Source organism: Netta rufina, assembly GCF_964035555.1.
Source record: "Netta rufina genome assembly, chromosome: 5".
Taxonomy (NCBI): domain Eukaryota; kingdom Metazoa; phylum Chordata; class Aves; order Anseriformes; family Anatidae; genus Netta; species Netta rufina.
The window spans coordinates 17,368,545-17,386,215 of record NC_140128.1 but is presented as its reverse complement, the minus strand read 5'-3'; the positions used below and the strand labels follow the sequence as shown (position 1 = coordinate 17,386,215).

At 35.6% G+C, this 17,671-nt stretch overlaps 1 protein-coding gene across 1 annotated transcript in view; it reads right to left on the bottom strand.

Annotated features, from left to right (window-relative positions):
- SHANK2 (SH3 and multiple ankyrin repeat domains 2) overlaps nucleotides 1-17,671 on the bottom strand; it is a gene marked incomplete at both ends in the record, with an annotated part of 300,721 nt that overhangs the window by 126,755 nt on the left and 156,295 nt on the right. The window contains 2 exons of the mRNA XM_084287266.1: nucleotides 4,959-5,083; nucleotides 6,670-6,752. Of these exons, the coding sequence (XP_084143392.1) occupies nucleotides 4,959-5,083; nucleotides 6,670-6,752 (208 nt within the window). The remainder of the gene's footprint in view (nucleotides 1-4,958; nucleotides 5,084-6,669; nucleotides 6,753-17,671) is intronic.

The window sequence follows — 17,671 nt, the reverse complement described above, 5'->3', positions numbered from 1 at the left end:
AACAGCCTCTATATTTTATATATGTCTGCGTGCATGTGCATGTGCTGAAACACTGCAGTACTGTTGCAGTTTTGCAACAGTAAATCTCCTTTAAAATCTAGTTTGTACAGCTGAACACAAACCTCAAGGAGATGCTGTCTAGGAACAGAACTGCTCAGAGAGCTCAACCATGAGCCTCACTGTTCCCCTGCTTAATATGCGAAGACAGAGGCTCACTGCATGCACAGGAGGAGCAGCCAAATTGGCAGCAAAAAGCCTAATATAAGATGGTGATGTAGAGTGGACATTACTCTTCTGGTCCACTAAAAGGCCTATGTTTGACAGGTAAAGACAGCATAAAAAAATTGAAGATTTTTTTTTCTCCTCTTACACACAATATTACTAAATTGCTATTGCTATTACTAGAGTAGTAGGATATTACTAAAATACTGCATTGAGCTGATGTTCACAGTTTTAGAAGGATATGAACAAAGTTTCAGAAAACAACTGCAAAAAATTGCAATGTGATAAACTGTTATTATGAAGACAATAACAAAATCTCACTTTATTTCAGGAAGAGAAAAAAATATCATGGTCTCTATGTAGCTTCCTTTAAAAAAATTAGATTTATATCTCATGGCAGAAGCTAGAGAGGTTCAGACAAAAAATAAGAAAAAACTCAGCCACAGGGTAATTAATGAAGCTTACTTAGGGATGGAAAGGTTTCTCAATTCCTAAAGGGACTTAAATCAGTAACAGATGGCTTAGTATAACCACACTAATTCATCCAACTGAACTATTTCGAAAAATGATGAGAACTCTTCTATTATCACCTCTGGTTTTGATCTCCGAATCACATCTTGATTATTATTATTTTAAAATTAATAATACACTTTTAATCTACTTTATATTTTAATTTGAACCTAAACAAACAGCTATTCTACTCTGATGACAATAAAATTTCAATTTATCTGGAAAAATAAGTGATTTTATGGCACAAGAATGCAAACTTCAACCCCTCGTTTAGAGAACTAAAGCATTATTATGTTAAAATATTACAGAATTACTTTCAGTTCTGAGTATTGATATTACAGTGTTATCATTTGATATATGATAACACTGTAATAGATGAAAAATCCCCATACATCATATCACCACACCTGCAAAAACAGCTATACATTCATAGATAATAACAATAACAGCTAACTAAATTAACACTGGGTGTTAATTTAATAAAATAATCTATATTCTACTATTCTAACAGAAACAAAATTCTTCTGACACACACAAGAAACTCTTTTACACTAACAAATCTCTTTAAAGATAGTTATAGTTGTATATTTCATCGAAGCAAATCTCAAAACCAAAAAAAAGACCAAACCAAAACCAAATTAAAGCCCCAAAGCCCCCAAACTCCCAAGATTCTTTGAGTCAATTTGTAAGGCAGCTCTTTTTGAATGGTTTTTAATAGTTCCTCTGCTTATGCTTAGTTTGAGTTCTACACTAAAGTTAATAAAGGTTAGGCACATAAATATTGTTAATGAATAAGAGATTTAGAGTCAGAGCTAATACATGTCCTTCCTGCAAATACTTCAAGTAACAAATCAAATCAGCTCATGATTCAATATTTTCTGATGAAGTCTTCACAGGCTGGAGCAGGTGTATTAAAGCAGTTCAGTCATACTCATGAATTCACAACAGCCTACAATGGCTTTATAATTGGTGTATACCTTAATGATGGCTGTAGTTTCTGAAATCCCCCTCTAATGGAAGCCATAATGTTTTAGGTTGCATAGCACCTGCACTAACATGGTGCTTTATTTTTATCTGTCTTTTTAATTGGGCAGATATTGAGATGAATAGAAGATCAACTAAAAGAAGGGAAAAGAAGCAAATAGGGCTAGCTATACAATCTCTCTCAGCTATAACACTCAAGTCATAACCATACTCCAGTTCTGATTGTTTATCAAAGCAAAGAAAAATCATATGAATTGATAACTTGTATTGCTTATGAAAATACACATATAATGAAAGCCATCTCTGGCTAACTGTTTCAGCTCTAAAATTACTCATATTCTTTCCCAATACATTTGTGCTCTATCCAGAAAAGCCACTAAACATTATATGTTTATCATAAAAAAAAGATCACGTTTGAAGCAAGGATAAATATATGTATGTATATATCTCAGAAATTTCAGCAAAGAATCAGCAAACACTGTATCTCCATAAGCAAGTTTAACATTAATCATTGAAGTCCCATGCTGAAATTAATTGTATAGGTTGGACAAATCATTACCACGTGGCTTTTCAGAAAAAAACTGCAAACTTGATAAAAACTCTGTCAGATGTTAAAGTGTGCCAGCCCTCTTTCTCTTCTGTGTACCTGCCGAAGCAAGACAACACCTTTTCTTTTCTTTTTATTCCCCATAAAGCTTTTATCTGTTCTGCTCAATGTGCATCGCCTTCAATACTGAACTACTTTAGCAAGCTCAGTAGCTGTCGTTGAAGTTTTTATCCCCTTTGGAAGTCCATAATTACACATGAGGAAATGATGCTTTCTGTTCACCTACACTCACGATCCTTTCTGCTTCCAAGGAAAGGATTTATCTTCCTGTCAAACCTGTCTTTCCATACAGTGAGGAAAAAAGCTCCTCTTACCTCCATGACCCCAAGTCACCGAACTTGCTTAACTAAGAGTGAAACATCTGCTCTCCTGTGGATTTTGCCCTCTGCCAAACTGGACTCTCACTTCCCTAAAGCCTGACGCTTGCCGCAAGTGTTATAAATGGGACTAATTAGGATCCTAGTTGCCCATTAACTCCTTTTTTATTAATGTGACATTTATGATAAATGCATTATATTACTTACAAATGGTTAAGGTGGCACTTACACATACCAACATAAACTTTGGAGTCATGGAAGAAATCATTTGACAGTAAGACAGACTAACTACACCAGTTATAACCATGCACTGCAGCGTAGAGTACGTTCAGCTCTGAGCAGTTCAACACAAGAAATTAAGTAGTTTGGCATTCATAAAAGGGCAGGTGTGCTGGTTATCTATATTTCAACAGCAGCATCTTTTTTGCATCGGTGTAAATATCTTCAAGCGTGGCTCTCTATATCTAGGCAGCATTGTGCACTACACAAGTAGCTCATAGAAGAGGAAGAAAAAAAAAACACAACCCTGCATTTTCTCCAACATAAAAGTCTTCAAAACCATCAAAGTTGTGATTTCTCAGTATTATCGTATCCTCTTAATTAAATCGCAAAATTCAGAACAAAATACCATGATGAACATAAATTACATAGAAATGGATTAGATTTGCATGTAACAACTGCTTCTTTCAAAATTAATTACAAATATACTGGCCTGTGTAAAGTATGCATTAATGCCCTGATTCAGCAATACATGTGCATGTTTAACTGTTCTTCCAGGCTAAGGCCAGGAGATGATTGTCTGGACAATTAATTTTAGTTCTTTCATTTGCAAGAAAACTAGTAAATCTTTGAGCAGAATTAGCTATCCCAGACTTCTTGAATCCTTTCATAGGGTTTAAAAAAATCCATATGCATAGTTTTCATCCTGTAATCCTATCTATTAAAGTACACATTATTCACCATCAAATCTATCTATGAAATCATCCAGTACAGACTATTCATACTTCCTGCAGATTAAAAGCCTAACAAGAAATCAATTTCTAAAACCAAAGCATTGTTAACAAAACAAAACAAACAAACAAAAAAAGCAAACAACAAACCAAACCAAACCTTGTCTTAAAAATCATGGCTTTGAAAGCATCCTTGCACAGAGGACATATCAGTACAATTTATAAGCCATCATCAAGCAGTTTGCTATACAATCATTCTCAAGTAAACAAACAATAAGAAAAATGCATGTTGAAGGTACAGATAAAAATGCACATCTATTTACTTTAAAAGTCTTCTAAGGCTGTTCTTTCATTGTGACAACTATTTAAATTCAATCATCGTGGGAGATCAAGGCATGCAACAAATGAAAGGTGTATATTCTATCCTCTCCTGAATAGAAAGGCCAGGTCTGTAGAGATAAATGCTATGGCACCAGTAATTATTTTAACAAAATAGATATTTATACCTGAAGAAGGGGAAACCAAAACAAAACAAATAGATTTTGCAGATTTTAATCACCCTGGAAGACCTATTTTCAAAGAACCACAGTATCACTTTGTTAGTCGTGGAGGGGTTGTGGGGAAAGAGGAAGAAAATCCCCAAACATGATTTTGTTGCAAACTGACAGGTAACACTAGAAAGGAGTACCAACTATTGCAACAAAACCTGACATCCCACCCAAAATTTCTCCAAAATATATAACGTGATGATATTTTTGGTATGACTGAAGATATTATTTAAATATACCATTTTTATAAAGTAGTTTATATAGTAATCTACCATTCTATTTTTTTTTTTTTTTTTGTATGAGTACAGTGCACTGTTGCAAATATTTAATTTCAACCTAAGTCATTTGCTTTATTCTCCATGGTTTCCCAACAGCACTAGATCATTGATATTTCTGATTGCAGAAACAGTTGCATAAGAAGCCATTAATTTTGGTGACTCTGTAAAAATATTTAGAAGATCACAGAATTGATAGCCTGCAGTAAATACAGAAATTAAACCAAATTTGAATTCAATAATGCCAAGAAAAACCAAAATCCCCAACTTTCTTTGCTATTGTATTCTTTGCTTTCTTTGCTTTGTATTCCCAAATGACAAAAAGCATAAATAGAAACTTCCTAGGCAACCTGAACATTGTTCTTTTTACTGCTTTCCTCAATGCTGCATGATATTTAAAAATAGATAAAGTGAAATATGTTACCGGTGCTAGTGCACTGAACTTACTTTTTCAAAAACGTCATACACTTTTTCCAAAGTAAATTCTACAAAGGGAACGTCTTTCCCCAGCAGAGCACTAACAATTAGATGTCACGATCTCCTACCTCGATCAAAAAGTCCCCGGTTCTCAGGCCAGCTTGCCATGCTACTCCCCCTTCATCCACAGATTCCAAGTACTGCAAAGCAGGAAAGGCTGGAGTTGGGGTGAATTCTTCAATTGGTGTGTCAGCTTTAAAAATAAATACCACATTAAAAAGATAGTTAGGGAATGCTTGAAAATACCACTTGATTAAAGGCCTATTATTGGCCATTCAAATTTATGGTTTAAAAATGGTGGGTGCTAAAAGTAAGAGGACTCTGCCTCAGATAATATCAAAATGCTGGGAACAGAGTGCAATCTCTCTGCAATAGCAAGCCACAGGTCTTCAATTCAGAGAGAAAAATGCATGCTTCTTTACTGACAGAAATTAAATCAAGCTGTATGGGGCAATAGCTGGATTCTGAGTATTCCAGGACTATTTCATGTAAACCTTTTGTATGCCTAGCAAAATGCTTGTAACTCTGGAAACATCCAACTATAAGGGAATTATTCACTGTAGCCAGAAGAGAGCATCCAGCTGAACTAGGGGGAGAGGAGGGTGGGTAACAGGATGAAAGAGATCAAAGTAATTTTTTCTTCTAGATGTAGATGTGTATTACAAAGAAGATAGCAGCAGAAAGCACTTTTATTGAAAGGAGACACAGCAGGCCTTGTACCAGCCTGTCACGTACACAGACAAGCAGAAAAGTCCTTGTGTCTTTCACCTGAGGTGCCCCCACTGTTAGAGAAATTCAGGGGGAAATAGTTGGGCTTACACAGAGAGAGTAACCTCTGCTTAATGCACAGACAACTCATGGCAATGGGTTAACTAAAAGGTAGCACTATTGGCTTTCCTAGCAGAACTCCAAAAATATTAATTTAGCTAAAATAAGAAAAGCATTTACAACACTGAAAATCTACGGTGTCACTGGTTTGGGGGTGTGGGAAGGGGGGGAGCAAAAATGATGTCCCAGGAATGAAGATATGGAATATTTTTCATGCTCAAGCAAGGCAAGGGAGATCCCATGGAAAAATGAGGGGGAGCAAGAGGTGGGACATACCATCATATATATTTTTTAAATACAAAAGGAGCAAACTGGACTGAAAGTTAAAAAGCAAAGCATTAAATAGAATGCTTTTTTTAACTCCTGAGAATGCCATTATTTTAGATTTTAGTCTACAGAAAAGTAACATGCAGTTTAACATATGAACAGCTTTTAAAATGAGCACACTACAGGCCATGCAACATACGTGCAGCTTCTGAAGATATAAAAAAAGATCATATTTTCATACTAAAACTGCACCAATGTCACCTTGCAGAAGATCCACACCTATTTTAAACAAAACATCACTCTCTTGTCTATTTCTATTCAGAGACCTATTTAAACAGACTGACATTTGAAATAAAAAAGCAGGTTTTATAAGGAAAGCAGGTTTCCCATAGTTAGGTAAACTGCATAACAAAACAGATTAATGACAAAATATTATATATACCAACACAGTAAAAATACAGACAAAACTTTCTCCCCCCCAAATGATTATACAGTGCTTCTTTTATATAAAAACGCAAACTGCTTCAGACAGAAGCCACTAAAATCTATCTGAGTAGTACAGCATACAGAGAATCCTGTTGTCTAGCAACCAAGTGCACCAAGAATAATTCCTGCTTATATTCAGAGATGTATAAATTTCTTCATGCCCGTGCACATTACACACACACACACAAAAGCACATACCTTTTGCCCCTCTGAGCACAAATCCAAATCCTTCATTGTCTTTTTTCTGCAGGACCACTGCCTTTTCTTCTATTATGCAGTCACTGTAGAGAGAATTCCGAGGATAGCGACCATTATTACATCCCTTCATCACCACTGTAGTAGCTGCTCCTCCAGTGTGCAGGTTCATCATCATCACAGCCCGTTAATCAAATAATATTGCAGTAACCAAGCATGGGAAAATATATAACAAATAGCAGCAGGAAGATGACAAAGACTAAGCCTGATGATAAAAGAGAACATGACAATGCAACTTAAAAAGAATAAAAAAGGCAGAGAGGAAAAAGAAAGAAGAAGAAATCATGCATGGTGGTTTGTGTTCTATATGAATGACTGAATGAACATGTGATCATGTAATCTGTGGGCTAGCTAGGACTCTAAAAGGAAAAAAAGTAAGTGAACTGAACGACAGTATCATTAATAAACTCCTCAATCGTGGATGTACCAGATGCATCTTCTAGTGAAGCCAAAATGAAACCAACCAGAAGAAAAATGAGGCAGCATTTTAAATTTAAAGATAATATATTATGATTTTATATAAGCTAACTAAAAGGCACAAATATATTCTGAAAGCTATGCCTTGCATCAAAAGCCCTTTTTCAATCCTATTGAATGTTGCATGCTGCAAGAATCCCACATGATCATCTGACAGCCTACAATGCTAACAACGTGCAGCTGCCTTGGCGTCATCAAGCACAAATTTCCACAGCATCAAGAATCTGCATAATTGAAATAGTAACAAGACATGCACAATCAGGAAAACACATTTCTAAGGAATATTTCCCATCTCCTGAACAACAATTAATATTAGAAAACAAGGCGATGGTTTAAAGGACTATTTATGTAAGCAGCATGCCCTTAAAGAGAAAGTAGCCTTAGGAATCTTACTGTCATTGGCTAAGAAAAAAGTAGACAGGGGATGAAAAAAATGCATAGAATCCACGTTAAAATGGGACCTTTTATATACAGAGAGCAATCTGTAAAAGCCTTGAATTGTTTTGTGACTTTCATTAAACATTTGATTACTAAAAATAAGCTCAAAATAAAAAACAAAAATAAAAGGGGGGGGGGAATTTTGAACATTCTTTTAGGTACTTTTAGGTATAAACTCATCACACAGCACAAGTTGCAAGGCATTCTTCTGAATAAAGACAGTGTCAGGGATTAAGTATTCATGAATCGTAAGCACCGCAAAACACTAGTAAGCTGGCTTTAAAATATTTACACAACTGGTAAAGACAGGAAGAAGTATAAGCAAATTTTATTTTCTTTTCCTAATTTTGTATTAGCCAGCTAATGTTTCCACTGGTCTTGTGCAGAATTTAGTCACAAAAGCATTCAATACACAGTAAGAGACAGGAAATGCTTCATTGCCATTAATAATCCAAAAGGGGAGGAGGAAACTAATTAAAGAAAAATTGGTGTGACCTTTTTATCTAAAGCTCTTAACAAAGGCAAGGATGATGAGATGGGGACACCAATGGACAGCCTCCAAACTCCGGACCTCTCATGCATCACAGACCATTCTTTTGGTGATTTTCCAACTCTAACTGAGGGATACAACTACTCCTAAAGTGGTGAGCTAATTATGGTTTCCATACTACAAAGTACTTAAATGTTATTGCATGGAATAACTCATGAATTAAAGCGACCACAACGGTGACTTCAGCTTTCTGAGCAACAGATGACCTCCATAAATACCAACAGCTTTTGAATGTGTTCTCTGACCTCCATACTATTTACCATATAATTCAGACATTACCTTTTCTTACTATGAATACCTCTGCTATGGAAAGGATATAATGATAAAATGCATATTTCTCAAGAAAGCCAAACACACTCCTGGTCAAGATACCGGGGTGGGATGGCATCTGCAACTCGCAGAACCCATACCATAGCATTGAAGCCCTCCATCATGCCCTAGAGTTACAGAAAAAGATATTGTACAAGTGTACTGACATATTTTCAATTCACTATCACATTTTCAAGGTTCGGGCTCCATACTTATCCACTGAAGAGCTAACAGTAAAGCTGTCTTTAGAATTTTTCTTCATATGTGGTCAAATTAATAACACCCATTTCCTTCAAGTTTCCTTCAAAACAATCAACAGCTTAATAGAAGTTAGAAGGCTTTTGAGAACCTTATCACAGAAAGTATTGTTCAAAGAAAGCCCCTTGTGTCCCCTGTCCAAACCCTTCTCTCATCTGAAATAGTTGATGTAAGGAATTCAGAAGCCTATTATCTAGGGACCTTAACAAATTTTGCTCTTATTCTTTATTTTTTTGTCAACAAAACAAAACAAATTCATAGTATCATTCATTAAAAAGCTGAAATTCCAAAAGCAGATCATGGAAAATTTCTTGGGTGCCATTCACCTGATCTATGTTACATATCTATGCCCCATCCAATAAAAAGAAAGAAAAAAAAAAAAAAAAAAAAGGAGAAATAAATAAAAAGGAGCATTTAGGGTCCATTCACAATCAATTAATGAAATGAACAGGCATTTAGGCATTTTCAAAGTATGCTTACCTGATCATAACATAGACATATATGATTGTTCAGATGAAAAATATGACAAGCAACTATGATTTTCCCTTCCTGTTCAGCACATTTATTGTAACAACTAACCAGTTTTAGACCTCCATTTACACATGGCAAGTGGGAATACTAAACTGACAAAATGTTACAAAGTTTTGTGTTTTACATGGAAATGAAAGAGAAGGAGAAGCACAACACGAATGTTTGTACAAATTGATCTCTACTACTTGACAAATACAGGCTTATAATACACTGTTCCAGTGATGTACTATTTAGGGAAAACTTCGTCACAGCCTTTAAAGCAAAAATGTAGTTTTGAAAAAAAGAAACACACAAAACAAAACAGATGTGTAGCCATTTCTTCTCATTTATGTAGTAGAAGAAGGGAACCCGCAATAATCTTATGTTACGAACAGTCAAAAGTTGTTTAAAGGAGTCACAGCAAGCAAATTGATTCCCTACTCCAGTGTTGCAGAGCCAAGAACTAGAGGCAGAAAAAGGATGGAAAGCCAATGTGCACATACAAAGTAACTGAATTTGCAACCCCTACATCCCTTCTCCCACCAGGCTCCCTTACACCCCAGGACAGGAGGAATTTTTTGCAATATTCCTTTTTGCTTGCTTTGCCATGGCAGCATTCCCTTTTCTCAGTTTCCGACTGGACACATACACTGAAGACAAGTGGAAGGTCTGTTCACAGTCTGCTTGGTCCTGGCAGGCAAAGTGGTGCCAAATGTAAAAGTAGGTCAAATTTTCTCACAACCAGCCTTGTTGGCAGCAGTTTTTCTGATCCTGAAGGTGTAAGTACTCAGCAACAGAATGCATATAGGTTTCAGCTATCAGTGACAAACAAAGGAGACATCCTGTTACAAGCCTGTTCAGAAGTCTGATCTCAAACAGGAAGAAGAAGCATTCCTTTGCAGATGCTTTGTGTACAGTGTGTGGCTCTACATGAGGCTGAATGGTCCCTGCTACCTGTGATATAATATATGTCAAATTTCAGTATGTAAAAATCTTTATTTTAAAATCAATAGCTCATTACTTACATGGGTGACACATTACTTTAACTTCGGGCTGTATAAATCCAGGATTCGTTACATACAAAGTTAAATGCAAAATACATCTATAAAACGCAAAATATTTCTGCATGTGGTACTGTGACAAATCTTAAATATAAAAACTTTAAGCCTTCCCCCAAAAAGTCAATCTAAAACCACTTTTTCTCTATAAAAACACTAAGTATTAGAAGATATACTTATTCATGTGCTTCTCTAACACTTCAAGGCTGAAGAACTGTGCACAGCTGTTAGACTTTCCATAATTTTATAGCCTTACCAATGGAGACAGGGAAATAAAAAGACCGGTCAGACAGCTGTGATTTGAACACAGAACTCATTCAACATAAAAGCCATTATTTGTGTAGACTTTTCAAGACAGCAAGAAGTTCTGCTTCACTAACAGCCCATTCAAATAATACTTGAGGTAGGTGGTAGAAGTGTTAAATCCTTCAAAAAGACCTTATGAAGAAAATAAAGGTTGAAGCACTGGTTCATGATGGAGGCACAACCATGAAACTTAGCTTCCATTTCACAACTAGAACAACTACCCCCCATCTTATCGCATGAATTACTCCAAAACAAAAGTCAAAACACTAAAATACAGAGATGGAAACCATCAGAACTGTAGAATATGGTTAGGCAAGTTTGTATTGTGTGTATTGTTGCTGATTTCAATCTAAAAAACAGCACATAGAGTACACTCCAATGGAGATAATCATCATTTCCTGGAAACAAAAATAGTTACTTGGTCTATTGTCTGTGTCTCCCTAAGGTAGAGAAAAAAAATATGAATTTAAATGGGAAATGTTTTCTTTATTCTCTCCAATTGTGCAGCCCTTAGAAATATCATCTAGATCTAACCTTTCCAGCATTAACAAACTGGACTACCATTTTCTAAGGCAGAAAAGTTATCCAACGGCTCACACGTGAGATTCAGACAATTCTGTCAACAATGGAGTAGCCTTCTCAGCCCACAAACCGTTCAGTCAGATGGCTTGCTCTACCCATGAGTGAGAAGTTATCCTCACTAAGCTCATTTCTTTCAGTAGGTGACGCAAATCAAAATAATTTTTTCAAACCTTTTTTTGTCCTCTCTGCAGCACTCCTGCAATTTCATTTTTCTGGGAAAGATCTACTCAATACACTGCCAGCTTCATGTTAGAAGAATCAAACCACAGCCCACCCCCTCCCAGAAAAGGAAAAGCCTCTTTTAATTGTCACTAGATGCAATAAACAATACCTAAACCTTTTCATGAATTGATACACAATATCTGAAAAGCAATTGCACCAATTCCTTTCAGGCTTAGACACTCAATTTACAGAGGCTAGGTTCAAGCCCATAGAAGGGTATGCTGGAAATCTATTCAAGAGGAAGTCTTTATTGCATTTTCTGCCAGTCAGTCCCAGTTAAAAGCACATGAAGAATGTTTTCTCTGAATACTCTCTGAAGACAGGAAGTTACCTGTCTTGATACCATGTAAAATTGAAATGATGTGTACAGCAAATCTTATTGTAACATATAGGAGACTTCCAGTGGAAAAAAACTTTTCCTGTCACTACTGGAAGAGGTCAACCTTTCCATTTATAGTCATCTACTGTAATGACTTCAGGAAAATTAGCTAATTCTAGTAATTAGGGCCTTCAAGATTAATGAAGACTCTGTATTTGATTGCTCATGATTCCTGGACATTTATCATCCAGCTGAGACTCTCACAGAAGAACTTTCACAGCTCATGTAGCACACAGAACAGGAATTACTTGTTCAAGAGGTATTAGCTACAACAATAAGCATGCTTTTTTGCACAGCAAATGGAAAAATACACAGATGGTCCCCACCTAACCCACTTACAAACCAAACAGAAACAGCAAGATGTAGTCAACCGTATATCCAAACTCACAGTAATCTCTCCGTAATATGCTGCCATCCCATGCAGAGATTCCCTTATGTGATGATATCTTTTACTGCACTGTAATGCAATTTGCATCCAATTTTTTTTTTTTGTTTGGTAAGGAATAGCCTTAAACAATAACAGGATTCTATGCTAAAGAATAATATACAACTCAGTGCTACTGTCTTCAATAGAATCTTTTCATAGGTTTTCATGATAATGTCTTAAATAACCAGTAATAATTTCTGTTTTGGTGAAACATTTTATCCTTTTTCAGCAGGTGTTTACTTACTGTATTTTGCTTTTCTCAACTATTTATTCCCATCTTCCAACAATACTGTTTTTTGTAAGCAGCATACACCAAAACCACATGCATAGTATTTATGCTGTACAACTGATCAATCCTGCCAATATCTTCTCAGTCATATAAGACAAGTCTAAATGATTTTGCTTATTCTGCAGAAGAACATACGCTTATCTGGAAGTTTATAGCAAAATGTGATTGGGAGAAGGGCTGTATGAAAATATTTTCAGATACATACTTGATAACTACCGCAATCTTATACTCAAGGTAGACTCAACTTGTCATTAGAACAGAAATACGGGGGGCATACTAAATTTTAAATTGATAAACTCCTTATTAGGAAGTGGAAGATAGAAGTCCAAGGAATATTAATGATGGAACAATAATTAAAATGTAAAGAAAGAATGAATAGATTCACACAGAAGAACTAAAAACACTGGCTCATCTTTTCTGCTCTTCAATATCTGGGGTCATGAGATTCTCACAATAGGATATTTCAAGAAAAACACTGCTCCTGTTCTGATGCTTACTACTACTCTTGCATTCCAGCTTGAGAGGTGCTCTTAAATTGCAGCATCCAGTGACAGAACATCTTTACTAGCATGTTCAGCAGTTCAGTGTTTCACAGCCTTACTGGCACAGCTGGCACTCAAACAAACAAAACAGAGAAGGAAAAAAAAGGCCAACGCCCCTGCCCTTCCACTGCTGTTCTCTCTCACTTTATTATCTGGCAAATAAATTCAAATTGCAATAGAAAAGATGTATTATAATTCTTCCTCAGCCAACATAACATTTCCTCCATGGCTGAAAGGCTAAATCAGCATATATTCTCCAGCTAGCTGTGTTCAGGCCCCATAAAGGAAGGGGAAAGGAAATGAAGATACTTTGGCAATACTCTATGTACTTCCGTTATCTATATATTCATTTTTCATATCTCTTGTATCAGTGCTGTTCCTACAGAGTTCAGTAAGCATCACTTCAGTCATGAGAAATGCAAGGCTGTGTATTTTCCATTTAAATTCATTTGTTGAATAAAGATGTATATGCCAAACTGTTACACAAAAGGAGAAACACATAGGCATTCCCTAGTTTCTATATTTCACAGGTCTCCTTTCTACTGTGAGGACATTACAGGCTATAGCAAAGCCTGACAGCATAAATAACTTTTTCCACTTAAAAAGATGTTTCACATTTTTCAACAAGTATTTAAGTTGTCTTTATTGGATTTTGAATACTTGATAACCTGAACACCTCTTCCCTAAGTTACCAAAAAGAAAAAATATCAGCTACAAAGTGATTTTTTAAGCATTAGAAAGTCAGAAAGATTATGCTGTTTTTTCCAGCCCTATGATTGACAGAGTTGCCCAGAAGATGAACCAGCAATAGAAAAGGCAACCTATTCTAAAGAGAGTAACAGTGCTATATACCACCATGAATTTATGCTATAACACATTTCAAAGAAATGCACCTTTTAAAAGAGAAACATTAAATTTTAAGACACAGACAGAAGTTATGCAATTTTTCTTTATGTAGAAGTAAGGATAAACTTTCTCCCTGTATATGTGTGTATCAGTCCACATTCTTTTAGCCAGCTTTTAATTGCATATCATATTCTTTGGTATGTAATGAGAAGATATTAGGTAATCTTAAATAATACCCAAGTCAGTTGATTTGGCTATTTTTTTCTCTGTTTTCATCTTAAGTTCCTGAAATTGTGATCAGTAAAGTAACATACTGGTATGGCAAAATGGGAAGTCAAACAAATTCCTGGAAATAAAAATCATTCATAAAAATCTGATTTTATATTATGGGAAAATCTTGGGATAGGGTATGAAGTAAATGATGAAGTCACAATCCTATATATAAATATAACACAATGAGTGTATATAGTCATAATCTTTTTTTTTTTTTCCTTTTTCCCAAAAAGAGAAATATTATTTTCTTGCATTTGTACTGGTAGGGAGAAAAAAGCATGGTGAAGGAAGGGTGGCAAAGTGAGATTAAAAAATGAAAAGCTTCATTCCCTTATCTTAATTAATAATTTCATTTGTATTTTAAAAATGAATAGTCAATTCAAGTACCCCACAAGACAAAGTAAAAACTAAACACGAAACATTTGGGTAGGTGTCATTCTAGTACACAACATGAGTATTTTATAATACAGAGTCCTTCAAACCATTTCATACTGTTCTATCAGTCACATTAGTATTTTGGGCTACAGCACACACCATTTATACCTGATACTTAGTGGCAATTTTCAGTTGTAATTATCAAGCATTTGAGCAACCTAAGCCTGCACTATGAAAATATTAATATTCATTGCTCATACTATGAGCCTTGAATAAATAAACAGAATGTACAAATACCTACATATGTTTAAGTAACAAGAATATTTCTCCTTCCTTATTGCATTTGTCTACCCAAATCAGTTGCAGTTCTAGCCCCTGCTATTATTACCATCAAAGCACACAGAAAGAGGAATTTTATCTCTAAGCATCTTAATAAAGTATTTACACAAAATGAATAATTTCAGCTATTAATAACAACACTGCCTCTCTATATAGCTTTTTTATTCAATAATTTTCCACATGTTTTTGCTAAAGTCCATATTCTCACAGCAACCACAGCAACAAGGAAAATAACTTTTTCAAGGTTAGTAAATAGGACAATTAAAAAAGGTAGAACCAGTGACGTAAATCTAGATTTATTCAGATTTAAATAATGGTATGAACATACAAAAACATAATTATATACACCAATACAGATCTTCTCTAGCTGACACAGCATCTTAACTAGTTCATGAAGCCTGATAATCTCTATTCTTATCTCAGAGTTGGCACGCATCAGACAGGACTTGGAATTTTTTTCTTCCCTTTTTAGCAAAAGCCAATGCAAGCACAAGCACAGCCATGCTGGGTCAGACCCAATGTCCTGTCTCTGCCAAAGGCCAACAACACAGAAGGGTGCAAGAGAAAGTCAAGCATATTTGGTGCTTTACCAGAGCATTCCACTAGCCTCCAACTAAGCTGGACTACTTACTCCTTGTCTTACTGAAAAGCAAGGCCCACTTTTTCCCTTCTTCTTGTGCAGTATTGTCATCACATTCTGGCACATTTTATGGTAATGCAGGGGATTGTACCAGCCTTCCTCAGAATCTCTTGACAAGTGTTTCTATAGTACACTTCAGTCAACATTCCTTACTTCAGCTTCAAACTTCAAATTAAATTTAAGGGATCCCTCAGGGTTTCCATCATGCCCTGTTCTCTACGAATTATATTCCTCCTGTCCTGCATTTCCTGGAAACTAACTGCAGTACTAGCCACAAGAAATCTGAGTAGCCCTGACTGTTCATTTCAGCTTTACAGACATGAGTATTTCACTTAAAGTTCTACATTGTACAGAAGTGCACAGAGCTTTATTCATCAGCATTAAAATTCCTGTGAGATATTATGACACTTGCATATAAGGCATATGTTACAAATAAGTTTCAAATTCTGGCTCAAAACAAGCAAGGTATTACCAAATGTATAGAGTTAAGTTTTTTTCCAAAAGCATTTCCTCACTTTTTTCTTCTCCAAGTGCTTTAGAAGACAGTACAGAGTGCTAAAGTTATATTTTTTAGGTTTTTACCGTAAACTGAAGAGGGGGCTACAATTAGAGCTTAATCTGCATGTATACCTTTAACAAATCCTGGCTAATTACCATATTATTTTACAGCCTCATTAACGTTGAAAAGGAGGCAACATCTTTGCCTTTAATCTGAAATATATTTCCACCTCGACCATTTCTCTAATTACACTAAAATCCTTCAGTTATTTTAAGCCTACTCCAAATTGTTTGCTTATCTGCAAACCAGCTTGAGAAATGTCCATCCTAACAGTTTCCTGTCTAACAGAATTATAGTTTTCAGTAATTCTGTCAAAGCATGGCCAGTTTAGGCCACAACTTTGGTAGCAACAGCAAACAATCACTGACTTACAGATACCAGCTGATGAAGAGAAAAAGCTCTGTGTTATTTAAAATGGCAATTCCTTTTCTTAATTAAGTTAATGTTCAACTGGAATCTCTCCATATTGTCCCCTTTCCTTGCTTGCTGGTTGAATTGCAACTTAATATCTGGAAATACATAGCATTTATATTGTACATATTGGAGATAGGGTAAAAATTTTGGTTTAGTTTTTCAAGCAACTTGGGTGCCTAACCTAAGATTCATAGAGTTTAATTTTAAGTGTATTCTAAAATTTATGTTATTTGAGTTGTTCACAGTACAGACATAAACCACCTCTGCTACAACTTGCACCTTTGCAACTTGTCTATAAATCTGACAGTGCTACTCTATCAGTCACTGGAACTGCTAGTTTAAAGGATCGCATAAGCTGCTCAGTATCAGCCCTAGTTTTCAATGGTAGCATAAAACTCTTTATTCTGAGGCCTGTTATCTGCGCTCAACATGCTTTTTTATTTCACAAATAAATTAGAAGATACACAGGTAAGAGTGTTTTTTTTTTTTTTTTTTTTTTTTTTTTCCCCTAAATATGCACATACCACTATTTGCCAGTGCATGTACATGTACTTACTATAAGCTTCATTATTCTTCTGTTGGGAAATTTTCCATGAAATCAGTTTTAGTGAAATGTTTACCTCTTAAAACAAATCTTTTGTCCATATTTTATCAAAGGCTTAACTTAGACTAAAGATTATTTCTCCAGAATGCAGGATACAATTCTGTGTAAGAGTGTGCAGGTACTCCTGCAATATCACCAGCTCTTCCACCAGTACATCTGCCCATTGTTCACATCTAACATCCCCACCCACGTGCCACAGCCTCTGAGGACAGACCTAGTGTCCAAAAGGCTTGGTAAGGAACTGTTCTATTTGTCAGGTTCACATTCATCGGTGATATAAGGTACAGGTTTAAGTCAAAGCAGTCTATCAGAGACTGAAGCCCAGGTGAACACCGACACCAGCTTGCTTCCTCTTTAGCAGGTCCTTCATTCTAAATTGGGTGGAAGCAAAACCCACAAAGAAATACAACTCCAGAACATCAATTTTGTCCTAAGCAAGACATCCTCCTTCCATCATCCTTAATGATGAAGAACTTTACAGTGACCCCTTTCTGACTTCCTGATAGCATTTTTTTTTTTTTTTTTTTGAACAGGATAAAATGACATGT